General features: G+C 42.6%; 1 protein-coding gene across 1 annotated transcript in view; it reads right to left on the reverse strand.

Moving 5' to 3' along the window:
- DNAH6 (dynein axonemal heavy chain 6) overlaps positions 1-15,081 on the reverse strand; it is a 2,906,060-nt gene that overhangs the window by 1,133,841 nt on the left and 1,757,138 nt on the right. The window contains exon 53 of the mRNA XM_030192089.1: positions 14,271-14,506. Within this exon, the coding sequence (XP_030047949.1) occupies positions 14,271-14,506 (236 nt within the window). The remainder of the gene's footprint in view (positions 1-14,270; positions 14,507-15,081) is intronic.

A 15,081-nucleotide genomic window follows, 5' to 3' on the forward strand; every position in this document is an offset into this window, starting at 1 on the left:
CACTTAGAGGACAAGGCCATAGTGAAGAGACTGAATTAATTCTTTGCTTTGTTCTTTACGGAATAAGATGTAAGAGATCTACTTGTGCCAGAAATAGTTTTCAATGCTGATGATACTGCGGAACTGAAAGAAATCTTAGTGAACCTGGAAGATATACTGAGCCAACATGACAAATTAAAATGTGATAAATCACCTGAACCAGATGGTATACACCCTAGAGTACTGAAAGAACTCAAACATAAAATTGCTGAAATTATGTTAGTGATCTGTGTCACAGTCTTACCATGACTTGGCAATTTCCTAGGAGGAGGAGTATGAAGCTGCACCCACCAGTACTTTGCTGGCACACATCGAACCATTCTGTAGATTGGACATGCCGGCGTCTGTTTTGGATGATGTCAGATGCCAGACCTGATTTAACCCCGCCGATATTTGAATCAGACACTCTAGCGTCAAAGCTGCCCCAGCCTTGGTTTGTCAGTCACTGCAGGTCTTGAGATGTGTGCTGCTTGTGTCAGTGTAGGTGCGCCTTTACCCCTGTGTTCACTGAGTATTCATAGGAAGTGTGTGGCTGCTTGTGTTTGATTGGGCTTGCCTGTGGTATTCTGCTTGTGAGTGAGACCTACACAGCGTGTCACTGTTTGTGTCTGAGTGGGCTTACCCTTAGTTTTGTGCTTTGTGAGTGAACCTATGCAGCATGTTGCGGTCTGGCTCTGTGTGGGCTTGCCTTTAGCCTAGTGCTTGCTTCTGTCCGCTTCTTGTACACTTTTCTTCTTTTTCTTGCTTGTTGTTTGGGTTCCGGTTCGGCTTTGCAGCCCATGTGCCTGGATTCTGTTATGCATGGGTTCCAGATTGGGCATGCGGCCTGTATGAGTGTTGTACCTTTTCCTTCTGTGTCCTGCTTTCTGGTCTGATTGTGCATGCTGGGCCTTGCGGCCTTTTAGTTTCCTTTTGTTAGCCTGGGTCCAGTCTGACATAGGCCTCAGCCTTTGTCCAGGGGTTCACTACCAAACGTAACAATCTGTAACCAGTCATTAAAATCTGTACTAGGACCAGTGCTATTTAACATAATTAAAAATGATCTGTAAATTGGAATGACACATGAGGTGATTAAATTTGCAGACGACAGAAAACTATTCAAAGTTGTCAAAACACATACGGACTATGAAAAATTGCATGAAGACCTTAGGAAACTGGAAGACTGGGCATCCAAATGGCAGATGAAATTTAATATGGACAAATGTAAAGTAATGCACATTGGGAAGAATGATCCGAATCATAGTTACCTGTTGCTAGAGTACACCTTAGGAGTAAGCACCCTAGAAAAAGCTCTAGGTGTCATTGTAGACAATATACCGAAATCTTCTGTTCAGTGTGTGGTGGCAGTGGCCAAAACAGCAAACAGGATGCTAGGAATTATTAGCAAAGTGAGACAAAATAAGACCGAGAATAATGCCTCTGTATCTCTCCATGATGCAACAGCACCTTGAGTGTCTAATTCAATGCTTGCCACCGTATATAAAAAAAGATATAGTGGAATTCGAAAAGGTTCAAAGAAGAGCAACCAAAATGATAAAGGGGATGGAACACCTCTCATATCAGGAAAGGCTGAAGAGGTTAGGTTTCTTCAGCTTGGAAAAGAGATGGCTGATATGATTGAGGTCTACAAAATCTAGAGTGGTGTAGAATGAGCAAAAGTGAATCGATTTTTCACTCTTTCAAAAAGTACAAAGACCAGTGGGACACTCAATGAAATTATATGGAGATACTGTACTTTTAAAACAAATAGGAAGAAATATTTATTCACTCAATGAATAGTTAAGCTCTGGAACTCATTGCTGGAGTGGTAACAGTGGTTAGCATATCTAGGTTTAAAAAAGGTTTAGATAAATTTCTGAAGGAAAAGTCCATAGTATGCTATTCATATAGACATGGGGGAAACCACTGCTTGTCCTGGGATTGGTAGCATTGAATGTTGCTATTATATGGTTTTTGCCCAGGCACTTGTGACATGGATTGGCCACTGTTGGAAGCAGGATACTGGTCTAGATGGACCATTGCTCTGACCCAGTATGGCTATTCTTATGTTCTTAACATCTATAGTTGAAGTGTCAGTGCTCAAGTCACTACCCAAGTCTTGTGAAGCAGTTGATGTTTAGACTGTTTGCAAATAGAGTTTGTTATCACTATTAATTTGGGCACAGTTTATATACACTGTAAGATAGTGATAAGAGGGGTACCCTATTAAAGAAAAATGTTCAGTCACCCTGAGATCCTGGTAAAAGTGGGTCATTTGTTGGGTGAGAACATTATCTGAGGGTACCTCTCACACATATATTAATATTTTAGTATTTTATAAATATTTATTGGCAGTTGAAATTGGATCCTTTGTGTTGTAGGTAGTATAACTAGGGCTATTAGAATATTTTGCCTGCTTGATAGGTAATACAATTTTTCTGGAAGCTATATTTTCCCCATGATATGGACTAGTGAACTTAAATAAAGACACAGAGGATGAGTGGGGATATGATTGAGGTCTACAAAATCCTAAGTGGTGTGGAGGTGAATCGATTTTTCACTCATTCAAAAAAGTAGAAAGACCAGGGGACACTCAATGAAACTGATTGGAAATACTTTTAAAAAACTTGTTGCTGACTAGATTGTAAGCTCTTTCAAGCAGGGACTCTCTTTTCCTGTTCAACTGTAAAATGTTGAGTACGTCTAGTAGCATTATAGTAATGATAAGTAGTAGTAGTAGTAATAGAAGTAGTATGTGGTAACGGCGGTTAGGGTATCTGGGTTTAAAAAATGTTTGCACAGGTTCCTGGAGGAAATGTCCATAGTCTGCTTGCCCTGGGATTGGTAGCATGGAATGTTGCTACTAATTGGGTTTCTACCAGGTACTTGTGACCTGGATTGGCCACTGCTGGAAGCAGGATACTGGGCTAGATGGACTATTGGCCTGACCCAGTATAGCTATTCTTGTGTTCTTACACAATCCCATAGTAACGTATGGAACTTTGTAAGTCTGAGTGCTTAGGAAATGAGCTCCATTGGTGCTTATTTTCTAAGCATTTGGACGTCTCAAAATACCCAAATGGATGTCCGTGTGCTTGAAATGTCCAAATCTTGATTTTGCAAAGGGCAATCCAACACTACAATATGTCAAAATCACATGGGCATGTTGATGTCCAACAGTAATTACCAAATAGGAAGAAATGTGCAAGCCTAAAAAGAAGGACATCCTAAGTTAGACCTGTTTCAGTCACATCCAGGATACAAAAAAGTGCTCCAATTGAGCAGTTGACCACTGGAGGGATAAAGGCATGACACCTCCTTAATTTCCCAGAGGTTGCTGACTCCTTCCCTCTCCCCTGAAAGTAAAAATGATAGGGGATACCAGGCTCCATGACAGCTTCAGGTATTATGGGCATTATCAACAAAGCAGGCAGCAAGTCTGAGGAGTAGCACAGTGGTTAGTGCAGTTGACCATGAACCTAGTGACTGTATAGAAAAAGAATGGAAAATTACAGGAGGCTTGTAAAAAGCTGAGACCTTGCAAAGGAATGTGCACATGATTGATCAGTGGAATGCTGAACAGTGCAAAAACAGAAAGAAAAAGACCTTCCCTTAAGAACAGATAATGTCTGGGGTCTGCTGATTTGTAGATAGAGCAAAGGGCAAGGGAAAGATAAATAGCTGAGAATAGCTTAAGTTAGAGACATGTTGTGTATATAAGAAAGATAGAAAACAGTGTTTGCAAGCAACTTCATCTCTGTGCTTGATGCATACTTGCTTCCTATGTAACATGATTACATAGCACTGTCATAATAGTGACAGTTGAATAAAAAGAAAAATTTTTACTGTATCTTTTGTATGCTTATTATTATTTTATCCAATTGAACTCACAATTTGAACATGACTCAGGTTCAAATCTTACTTTAACTCTTTTATTATTGTAAGCCCTTTCAGGAACAGAAAAATACTTACTGTACCTATATATAAGCCACCTGCAAGCCTAAAGGCTATAAAAGAGGTGTATATCTACTACTACTACTTATCATTTCTATAGCGCTACTAGACGTATGCAGCGCTGTACACTTGAACATGAAGAGACAGCCCCTGCTCGACAGAGCTTACAATCTAATTAGGACAGACAAACAGGACAAACAAGAGATAAGGGAATATTAAAGTGAGGATGATAAAATGAAGGTTCTGAACAAGTGAACAAGAGTTAGGAGTTAAAAGCAGCATCAAAAAGGTGGGCTTTTAGCTTAGATTTGTAGATGGCCAAAGATGGAGCTTGACATACTGGCTCAGGAAGTCTATTCCAGGCATAAGGTGCAGCAAGATAAAAGGAACGGAGTCTGGAGTTAGCAGTGGAGGAGAAGGGTGCCGATAAGAGAGATTTCCCCAGTGAACGGAGTTCCCGGGGAGGAATGTAGGGAGAGATGAGAGTGGATAGGTACTGAGGAGCTGCAGAGTGAATGTACTTATAGGTCAATAAGAGGAGTTTGAACTGTATGCGGAAACGGATAGGAAGCCAGTGAAGTGACTTCAGGAGAGGGCTAATATGAGCATAATGACACTGGCGGAATATTAGTTGTGCAAAGGGGCGTATCTGCGTGGGGCCACAGGGGCCTGGGCCCCCGCAGATTTCGCCCTGGCCCCCCTCCCCGCCGTCAACCCTCCCCCGCTGCTTACTTTTGCTGGCGGGGGGCCCCAACCCCCGCCAGCCGAGGTCCGACCCGCAGTCTTCATATTTTGTCTTCCTCCGTGTACGCGCGTACAACGTGCTGCGACGTCAGACTCCGAACTGGACTCAACGAAGCAGCACTGCAGCGTTACTTCCTTGCAGCATGGCACGGAGGAAGATGAAATATGAAGACTGCGGGTCGGACCTCGGCTGGCGGGGGTTGGGGCCCCCCGCCAGCAAAAGTAAGCAGCGGGGGAGGGTTGACGGTGGGGAGGGGAGTGGAGAGAGGCGGCGGCGGCGGGGGGGGGGGAAGGGAGGCAAAAATGTGCCCCCCCTCTCTGGCTCTGGCCCCCCCTACCGCCGGATTCCAGATACGCCCCTGGTTGTGCAGTAGAATTTTGAACAGATTGAAGAGGAGAGAGATGGCTAAGTGGGAGACCTGTGAGAAGCAAGTTGCAATAGTCTAAGTGAGAGGTGATAAGAGTGTGGATGAGGGTTCTGGTAGTGTGCTCAGAAAGGAAACAGCAAATTTTGCTGATATTATAGAGAAAGAAATGACAGGTTTTAGCAGTCTGTTCAATATGTGCAGAGAAGGAGAGGGCGGAGTGGAAGATGACCCCAAGGTTACGAGCTGATGAGACAGGAAGGATGGGAGTGTTATCCTCAGAAACAGAGAATGGGGGAGGAGAAGAGGTTGGTTTAGGGCGAAAGATAAGAAGCTCAAGTCTTGGTCAGATACAGTAGGTTTTGTTTCTGGAGAGCTCACAATTAGAAAATAAAAAAAAATTAAAGTGGGATTGAAACCTGAGTCCCTTGGTTCACAGTCCACTGCACTATCCACCAGGGTGCCCTTCTGCTCTGCATGGATGTCTGTGTGGCTATTTGCTAAGTATACTGACGTCCATGTTCCTTGTTTCCCATCATTCATAATTTGGATGTTCCAGTTTGTAAAATGGCTGATCATGCTGGAAATCTCTAGCATGCAGAAGTCCCATCTTAGTAACAGGAAATTGTGATGTATTTCTGTTTGAAAATACCTGTGAGATGTATATTTATTTTGGACATTATAACCTGGATGTCCCTAGTTGGACATCCTTTTGAAAATGCTTCCCCCCCCCCCCCCCCCCCCACCGTTTCTGTATAAAATAGCACCTAAGTAGAAGCCTACTTGTTTTCTTAAACTAGGTGTCCCCTTATAAAATTATCCCCTATTTGTGAACCTGCATATTTTATTAAAATAACCACATACACATCACACCTCTGCTCCACCCAAACTAACACCTCTTGGGATGCCTGTGTGCAGATCACATAGAAATAGGTACAGTCTTTCCATGTATCTATTTTTAAATGCTCATATGGCTGCCAATTATTATAGAATCCTTTCCAGCATGTAAAACATATTTTACGTGCAGAAAAATATTGTATTAAATTATATGGTGTCTGTATGGCTGAAAATTGACCTCACTAGAGTTTGCACACACTAAACAGTATTTATTCCTCAATAAAGAGGGATAAAATTATGGAACATTTTGCCAGTAGCAGTTATGACTACAACAATAGTGGAAATGCAGCAACTTAGATGTGTGAGCACCAACACTTCCAAGTGTAAGCTGTGAAATACTGACTTATACATGTGTCAGCACTAACACGTGTACATCAGCTATTTTGCAAATCTACATGTGTGACTACTACTACTAATTGCACAACACTCTAAATACAAAAATGTGACTGTTCACACAACAATTTCTGCAGCTCGGAAGAGTTGATTGTATACTGCCAGTGACTTATACTATGGATCCCTAGAAGCAGCTCTGGCGAAACAGGTGCCTGTCGGGACCTTAGTTCTGAGATAAGCATCACTGAATTAGCAGTGTTTCATATGATCATTGCTGCAGAATGTTAGGTACATTTGATTTGAAAGTATACAGAAAATATTACCAGAGAATATAAATAATATAAAAAATAAAAACATAGAAAATAAGGAATTCATCGCTCACAGTTTAGCAAGGATTTTTTTCTAGCCTATGATTACATCAATCGCTGAAAGTTGTCTGAAGTCTTTTTCTCCTGCTAAATGAATTAAGAACATAAATATTGCCATACTGGGACAGACTGAAGGTCCATCAAGTCCAGCATCCTGTTTCCAACAGTGGTCAATCCAGGTTACAAGTACCTGGCAAGATCCGAAAACAGTACAATATACTTTAATCTACTTATCCTAGAAATAAGCAGTGGATTTTCCCCATTTAAATAAAGCAAGAGAAAAAGGAAACCGATATGGTTCTCCAAGCAAGTGGCTGAGAAAATAAAGGCTAAAGAGTTGGTGTTCCAGAAATATAATAAATCTCAAGAAGAGGAACACGGGGAGGAATACCAGATGAAACTGAAAGAAGCCAAGAGAGAGGTACGTCTGGCGAAGGCGCAAGCGGAAGAACAAATGGCTAGAAATGTAAGGAGGGGCGACAAAAATTTCTTCAGGTATATTAGTGAAAGAAGAATGACTAAAAAGGGAATTGTGAGACTAAAAGATACAGCGAACCGCTATGTAGATAATGATGAAGAAAAAGCCAATTTGCTAAATAGATACTTTTGTTCTGTTTTCACTGAAGAAAATCCTGGAGAAGGACCGCGAGGGACTGCCAAAAGTACACCTGAGAATGGAGTGGATATAGCACCGTTCACGGAAGAGAGTGTGTATCAACAACTTGGAAAGCTAAAGGTGGACAAAGCCATGGGACCAGACGGGATCCACCCCAGAATATTGAGGGAGCTCAGAGAGGTTCTGGCGGGTCCTCTTAAAGATTTAATAAATCCTTGGAGACGGGAGAGGTTCCGAGGGACTGGAGAACGGCAGAGGTGGTCCCTCGTCACAAAAGTGGTGATAGGGAAGAAGCTGGAAACTACAGGCCGGTAAGCCTCACTTCGGTTATTGGAAAAGTAATGGAAGCGATGATGAAGGAAAGGATAGTGAATTTCCTGGAAGCCAATAAGTTCCAAGATCCGAGACAACATGGTTTTACCAGAGGGAAATCGTGCCAAACGAATCTCATTGAATTCTTTGATTGGGTAACTGGAGAATTGAATCATCGACGTGCTATAGATGTAATCTACTTAGATTTTAGCAAAGCTTTTGACACGGTTCCCCACAGGAGGCTCTTAAATAAACTAGATGGGCTGAAGATAGGTCCCGAAGTGGTGAACTGGATTAGGAACTGGTTGACGGACAGACGACAGAGGGTGGTGGTAAATGGAGTTCGCTCGGAGGAGGGAAAGGTGAGTAGTGGAGTGCCTCAGGGATCGGTGCTAGGGCCTATTTTGTTCAATATATTTGTGAGTGACATTGCTGAAGAGTTAGAAGGTAAAGTTTGCCTATTTGCGGATGATAGTAAGATTTGCAACAGAGTGGACACCCGGGAGGGAGTGGAAAGCATGAAAAGGGATCTGAGGAAGCTAGAAGAATGGTCTAAGGTTTGGCAATTAAAATTCAATGCGAAGAAATGCAAAGTGATGCATTTAGGGAGTAGAAACCCACGAGAGACTATGTGTTAGGCGGTGAGAGTCTGATAGGTACTGAGGGGGAGAGGGATCTTGGGGTGATAGTATCCGAGGATCTGAAGGCGACGAAACAGTGTGACAAGGCGGTGGCCGTAGTGAGACGGTTGCTAGGCTGTATAGAGAGAGGTGTGATCAGCAGAAGAAAGGAAGTGTTGATGCCTCTGTACAAGTCGTTGGTGAGGCCCCACCATGAGTATTGTGTTCAGTTTTGGAGGCCGTACCTTGCGAAGGATGTTAAAAAAATGGAAGCAGTGCAAAGAAAAGCTACGAGAATGGTATGGGATTTGCATTCCAAGACTTATGAGCAGAGACTTGCTGACCTGAACATGTATACCCTGGAGGAAAGGAGGAACAGGGGTGATATGATACAGACATTCAAATACTTGAAAGGTATTAATCCGCAAAAAAGTCTTTTCCGGAGATGGGAAGGCGATAGAACGAGAGGACATGAAATGAGATTGAAGGGGGGCAGACTCAAAAAAGATGTCAGGAAGTATTTTTTCACGGAGAGGGTGGTGGATGCTTGGAAATTGGGTGGCGGAGCAGGTGGGGGAAGAGAGGTTGGTGGTTGGGAGGCGAGGATAGTGGAGGGCAGACTTATACGGTCTGTGCCAGAGCCAGTGATGGGAGGCGGGACTGGTGGTTGGGAGGCAGGAAATACTGCTGGGCAGACTTGTACAGTCTGTGCCCTGAAAAAGGCAGGTACAAATCAAGGTAAGGTATACACATATGAGTTTATCTTGTTGGGCAGACTGGATGGACCATGCAGGTCTTTTTCTTCCGTCATCTACTATGTTACTATGTTACTATCCAAACCTTTTTTAAATGCCGCTAAGCTAACTGCTTTTACTACATTCTCTGGAAAAGAATTCCAGAGTTTAATTGCATGTTAAGTGAAGAAATATTTTCTCAGACTTGTTTTAAATTTATTACATTGTAGCTTCATTGTGTGCCCCCTAGACCTAGTATTTTTAGAAAGAGTAAACAAGTGATTCACATCTACCCGTTCCACTCCACTCACTATTTTATAGACCTCTATCATATCTCCCCTCAGCCGTCTTTACTCCAAGCTGAAGAGTCCTAGCCGCTTTAGCCTTTCCTCGTAGGAAAGTCGTCCCATCCCCTTTATCATTTTTGTTGCCTTTCTCTGTACCTTTTCTAATTCAACTATATCTTTTTTGAGATGCAGCGACCAGAATTGCACAGAATATTTGAGGTGCGGTCGCACCATGGAGCGATACAAAGGCATTATAATGTCCTCATTTTTGTTTTTCATTCCTTTCCTAATAATACCTTTCTATTTGATTTCTTAGCCGCCACCACACAATGATTAAACTAGTTGAGTCCATCTCTAATTAATAAGTTCACTTTTTGGGAACTACTACTAATTGGACATAGAGGCTGCAATATAGTTTAGTTTTAAATTGGTATAATGGAAGACGTAAAGGATTGCTTTTGAACCATGCTTTGATCGATAATGAACTCTGAAATCTTCTTTCTTTGACCGAAAGTAACTTTCCTTGTAAATACAAAAACAAGTTGGAATGTGGAAGATAAGACACAGCTTTAATTAATTTGGTATGCAAAGGGGAGGATGGTTCTTGTTTTCGGAGGGTCAGCCTGGCCACCTGGACTTGGAAAGCATGTGACCACGTTCCCACAGTATGGCTTGTTTACCTAAACAGAGAAGCATTCTGTAATTTTCCTTAGCTCTGAACTCTGCTGCTCCCCAGTATCTCTCCACACTCGTCCTTCCCTACTCCCCTTCCCGTGCACTCCGATCCATGGATAAATCCTTCTTATCTGTTCCCTACTCCACTTCTGCCAACTCCAGACTTCGCTCCTTCTGTCTCGCTGCACCCTATGCCTGGAATAAACTTCCTGAGCCCCTACGTCTTGGCCCATCCTTAACCATCTTTAAATCTAGATTGAAAGCCCACCTATGGACGTAATCTACTTAGATTTCAGCAAAGCTTTTGAAACGGTTCCCCACAGGAGGCTCTTAAATAAACTGGATGGGCTGAAGATAGGACCTGAAGTGGTGAACTGGATTAGGAACTGGTTGACGGACAGACGCCAGAGGGTGGTGGTGAATGGAATTCGCTCGGAGGGAAAGGTGAGTAGTGGAGTGCCTCAGGTATCGGTGCTGGGGCCGATTCTGTTCAATATATTTGTGAGTGACATTGCCGAAGGGTTAAAAGGTAAAGTTTGCCTATTTGCGGATGATACTAAGATCTGTAACAGAGTGGACACCCGGGAGGGAGTGGAAAACATGAAAAAGGATCTGAGGAAGCTAGGTCTAAGGTTTGGCAATTAAAATTCAATGCGAAGAAATGCAAACTGATGCACTTAGGGAATAGAAATCCACGGGAGACGCATGTGTTAGGCGGGGAGAGTCTCATAGGTACGGGCGGAGAAAGGGATCGTGGGGTGATAGAATCTGAGGATTTGAAGGCGACGAAACAGTGTGACAAGGCGGTGGCCATAGATAGAGGGTTGTTAGGCTGTATAGAGAGAGGTGTGACCAGCAGAAGAAAGGGGGTGTTGATGCCCCTGTATAAGTCGTTGGTGAGGCCCCACCTGGAGTATTGTGTTCAGTTTTGGAGGCCGTATCTTGTTAAGGATGTAAAAAGAATTGAAGCTGTGCAAAGAAAAGCTATGAGAATGGTATGGGATTTGCGTTACAAGACATATGAGGAGAGACTTGCTGAACTAAACATGTATACTCTGGAGGAAAGGAGAAACAGGGGTGATATGATGCAGACGTTCAAATATTTGAAAAGTATTAATCCGCAAACGAACCTTTTCCGGAGATGGGAAGATGGTAGAACGAGAGGACATGAAATGAGATTGAAGGGGGGCAGACTCAAGAAAAATGTGAGGAAGTATTTTTTCACGGAGAGAGTAGTGGATGCTTGGAATTCCCTCCCGCGGGAGGTGGTGGAAATGAAAACGGTAACGGAATTCAAACATGCATGGGATAAGCATAAAGGAATCCTGTGCAGAAGGAATGGATCCTCAGGAGCTTAGTCAAGATCGGGAGGCAGGGCTGGTGGTTGGGAGGCGGGGATAGTGCTGGGCAGACTTATACGGTCTGTGCCAGAGCTGGTGGTGGGAAGCGGGACTGGTGGTTGGGAGGCAGGGATAGTGCTGGGCAGACTTATATGGTCTGTGCCAGAGCCGGTGGTTGGGAGGCGGGGCTGGTGGTTGGGAGGCGGGGATAGTGCTGGGCAGACTTATACGGTCTGTGCCAGAGCCGGTGGTTGGGAAGCAGGGCTGGTGGTTGGGAGGCGGGGATAGTGCTGGGCAGACTTATACGATCTGTGCCCTGAAGAGCACAGGTACAAATCAAAGTAGGATATACACAAAAAGTAGCACATATGAGTTATCTTGTTGGGCACACTGGATGGACCGTGCAGGTCTTTTTCTGCCGTCATCTACTATGTTACACATCTTTAACATTGCTTTTGACTTGTAACCTCTCGCTTCTACCTACCCTCCTCTCCTCTTCCTCTACATATTAATTGATTTGCTTGCTTTATTTTTTGTCTATTAGATTGTAAACTCTTTGAGCAGGGACTGTCTTTCTTCTATGTTTGTACAGCGCTGCGTACGCTTTGTAGCGCTATATAAATGCTAAATAGTAGTAGTAGTTTCTTTCAGTGAAATCGGGAGCTTATCTATGAGTAACGTACATACTGCGCAGACGACTTGTTCCTGGTCTAAAAAGCTCCTGGCTTTCGCTATAATGGGCCCCCCCAGCTGCTGATAAGAGCCTGGATGATGTATGGACCAGTGATGATTGTATGTATAGTGTATTATTGCTTCTTTTCCTGGTCTAAGAACTCTTAGATGTAGAGACCGGTGATGTAATGATTGTTTATATAGCTAATCATCTTTGTGTATATAGCTAACCATTGTATATGCCTTAATCATTGTAGAATTTAGCACCTCTAATAAAGGTTTCATTTATCTAATACGAATCCAAAAGAATCCACAGAAATTATTGAGTAGTCTGTGTCAGTGAGACAGGCAGTAAATTCATAGCAGTACATTTGGTGAGATGAATAAATAAATGCAAAGTTTCCTACACGCATCTATATTCCCTCTCTGAAATAAGGAATACATGGCCAGATTTTAGTCCTGCCCAAGCCCTGCCCTATCACAACTAAGTAGAGTGTATAAGGCCACAGATGAAACAAGGTGGGCTCAGGAATCAAAGGAAGCAGATGTTTTATTCAGAACCAGACACAGGAAAATACACAAGGAATTCTCTTCTCAACTCATGAAAAAAGCAGCGACGTTTGCTAACCGCCACTGCTATTTTCATGAGTTGAGAAGAGAATTCCTTGTGTATTTTCCTATATGTGTCATTGATAAGAAGGATTTTCCAATCAATGTTTTAACTGTCACTGACCTCTGATGTAGGCAGTAGCCATTGTCGGGTTATGAATAAAACATCTGCACCCTTGGTTTCCTGAGTCCGCCTTGTTGTTCCATCTGTGGTCTTATACACTCACTTTGTGTTATTTCTCTATGATTTGCTTTGTTATCACAACTAAGCCACACCACTCCTTTGAAATCTATATGCACTATCTGGCCAATATTCAGCACTATTTAACCGGCCAGGAATGACTCCTGGACGGTTAAATAATACTTAACCAGCTAAGCGCTAATATTCAGCGTGAGGTAGCCGGTTATCTCCACTTAATATTAGCGCTTAGCGGCTGACCAGCTATATTGTGTTATATAATTGACTAACCACAAATATTCAGCGCATCGCCAGCTAAGTTTAACAATCAAACAGGACCACCTAAATAGCAGTCCTATCTTTGGCCACTAAAAACTTAACTGGCCAGCGCTGAATATTAACTTGACCAGTTAAGTTTAAACCGGCCAAAAACCCTGGATATTCACTGTCGGTCACTGGAAACGGCTCAACACTGAATATCGAGGCTCGGCGCTGATTGCAAGGCTTAGTCAGCCTGCCTCCCGTAGGCTGAATATCAGCCAGTGTGGATTTGCATATGTTGATATCAATCTTATAAAATCAGGTTTAACAAATGTATTCAATATACATGTGTAAATACTAGTATTTATATGTGCAAATCATGAATGAGACTTCTAAAAAAACCACAGAAATCAATTAGATTGAAAACATCATGGAAAATGTTTTGTTTTGTATTTTCATGCAGCACATCCTTAAGTTGTAGAATCTGATGCAGGAGGATGTGATTAAGACAAATAAGATAGCAGGATTCCCCCCATTCCCCTACCTTTACTACCCTCCTCCCTTTACCTATATTACTTACCCACGTTTAATTAGCCACCTCTTTATACACTATATTAGAGTTGTTATCCATTCTTTATTACTTTGTAAGCCTGTTATACTATGTAAGCCGCATTGAACCTGCTATGAGTGGGAAAGCACGGGGTATAAGTATTACAAATAAATAATAATAAATATAAGATAGCAGGATTCAAAAGAGGTTTGGACAAGTTTCCTTAGGAAATGCCCATAAAAAATTATTCACCAGTTAGACTTTGGAGAGCCATCGATCATCCCTAGAAATTAGTTATGAGATACAGATTTGCTGTTAGGGATCTGCCAGGTACCTGAGATCTTAGCTGGCCATCATTAGAAATACAAAATACAAATCCTGAAGAAACAATATTGTTAACAGTAAATAATAAGACCCATTATGGTTTTTCTTATGTTCTTACTTTTATGTTATGTTCATTTGAAAAGTTAACTGGACAAAGTCTTTTCTGTTTTGTTATTTTTGATTTTTTTAAAAAAAATTTTAGAGTAGGAAACAGGTATAAATTTTAACTTATCACCAATATTGGGGAAAAGAAGGAATTTTTTTCATTGCTGCAGAAATGGTTATGAATGTAGGGTTTTGGTTTTCCTGTATTACAATGTAGAAAAACCTGTTAGATGATCAGGAGATTGAAATTCAAACCTCCAGTCATCTTTCAATTTGACAAACAATATTCATTATTCCATGTAACTCACTTTGAATTTAAAAGAATACAGATAGCTTCCATAACAGTCATGACCAGATCTGGAGGCTTAGTAAAAACTCGTATTTCAGAAATATCTGCCTTGTCCAATGAGTCAAGAGCTTTGTTTGCAGCATCAAGAGCTGGGAGAGCCTCATCTAGATCCCGCTGGGCATCATCAGCAATTGCTTGGGTCTCTTCAGCCTTTACTTTTGCTATTGCTTCGTCTTCTTTAACAACACGGCGAACCTGCACATTAGGAAATAATATTTAAAAAGGTTAACTTTATAGTTCATAACAAAAATAATTTAAAAACAATTACATAGTAAACATAGTAGATGACGGCAGAAAAAGACCTGCACGGTCCATCCAGTCTGCCCAAGAAGATAAATTCATATGTGCTACTTTTTTATTTGTACTGTTCTCTTCAGGGCACATACCGTATAAGTCTGGCCAGCCCGATCCCCGCCTCCCAACCACCAACCCCACCTCCCACCACCTGCTCTGGCACAGACTGTATAAGTCTGCCCAGCACTATCCGCGCCTCCCAACTACCAGTCCCGCCTCCCACCACCAGCTCTGGCACAGACCGTATAAGTCTGCCCAGCACTATCCCCGCCGCCCAACCACCAGCCCCGGCACAGACCGTATAAGTCTGCCCAGCACTAGTCCCGCCTCCCAACCACCAGCCCTGGCACAGACCGTATAAGTCTGCCCAGCACTAGCCCCGCCTCCCAACCACCAGCTCTGCCACCCACTCTAGGCTAAGCTCCTGAGGATCCCTTCCTTCTGCACAGGATTCCTTTATGTTTATCCCACGCATG

Source organism: Microcaecilia unicolor, chromosome 2, assembly GCF_901765095.1.
Source record: "Microcaecilia unicolor chromosome 2, aMicUni1.1, whole genome shotgun sequence".
NCBI lineage: Eukaryota > Metazoa > Chordata > Amphibia > Gymnophiona > Siphonopidae > Microcaecilia > Microcaecilia unicolor.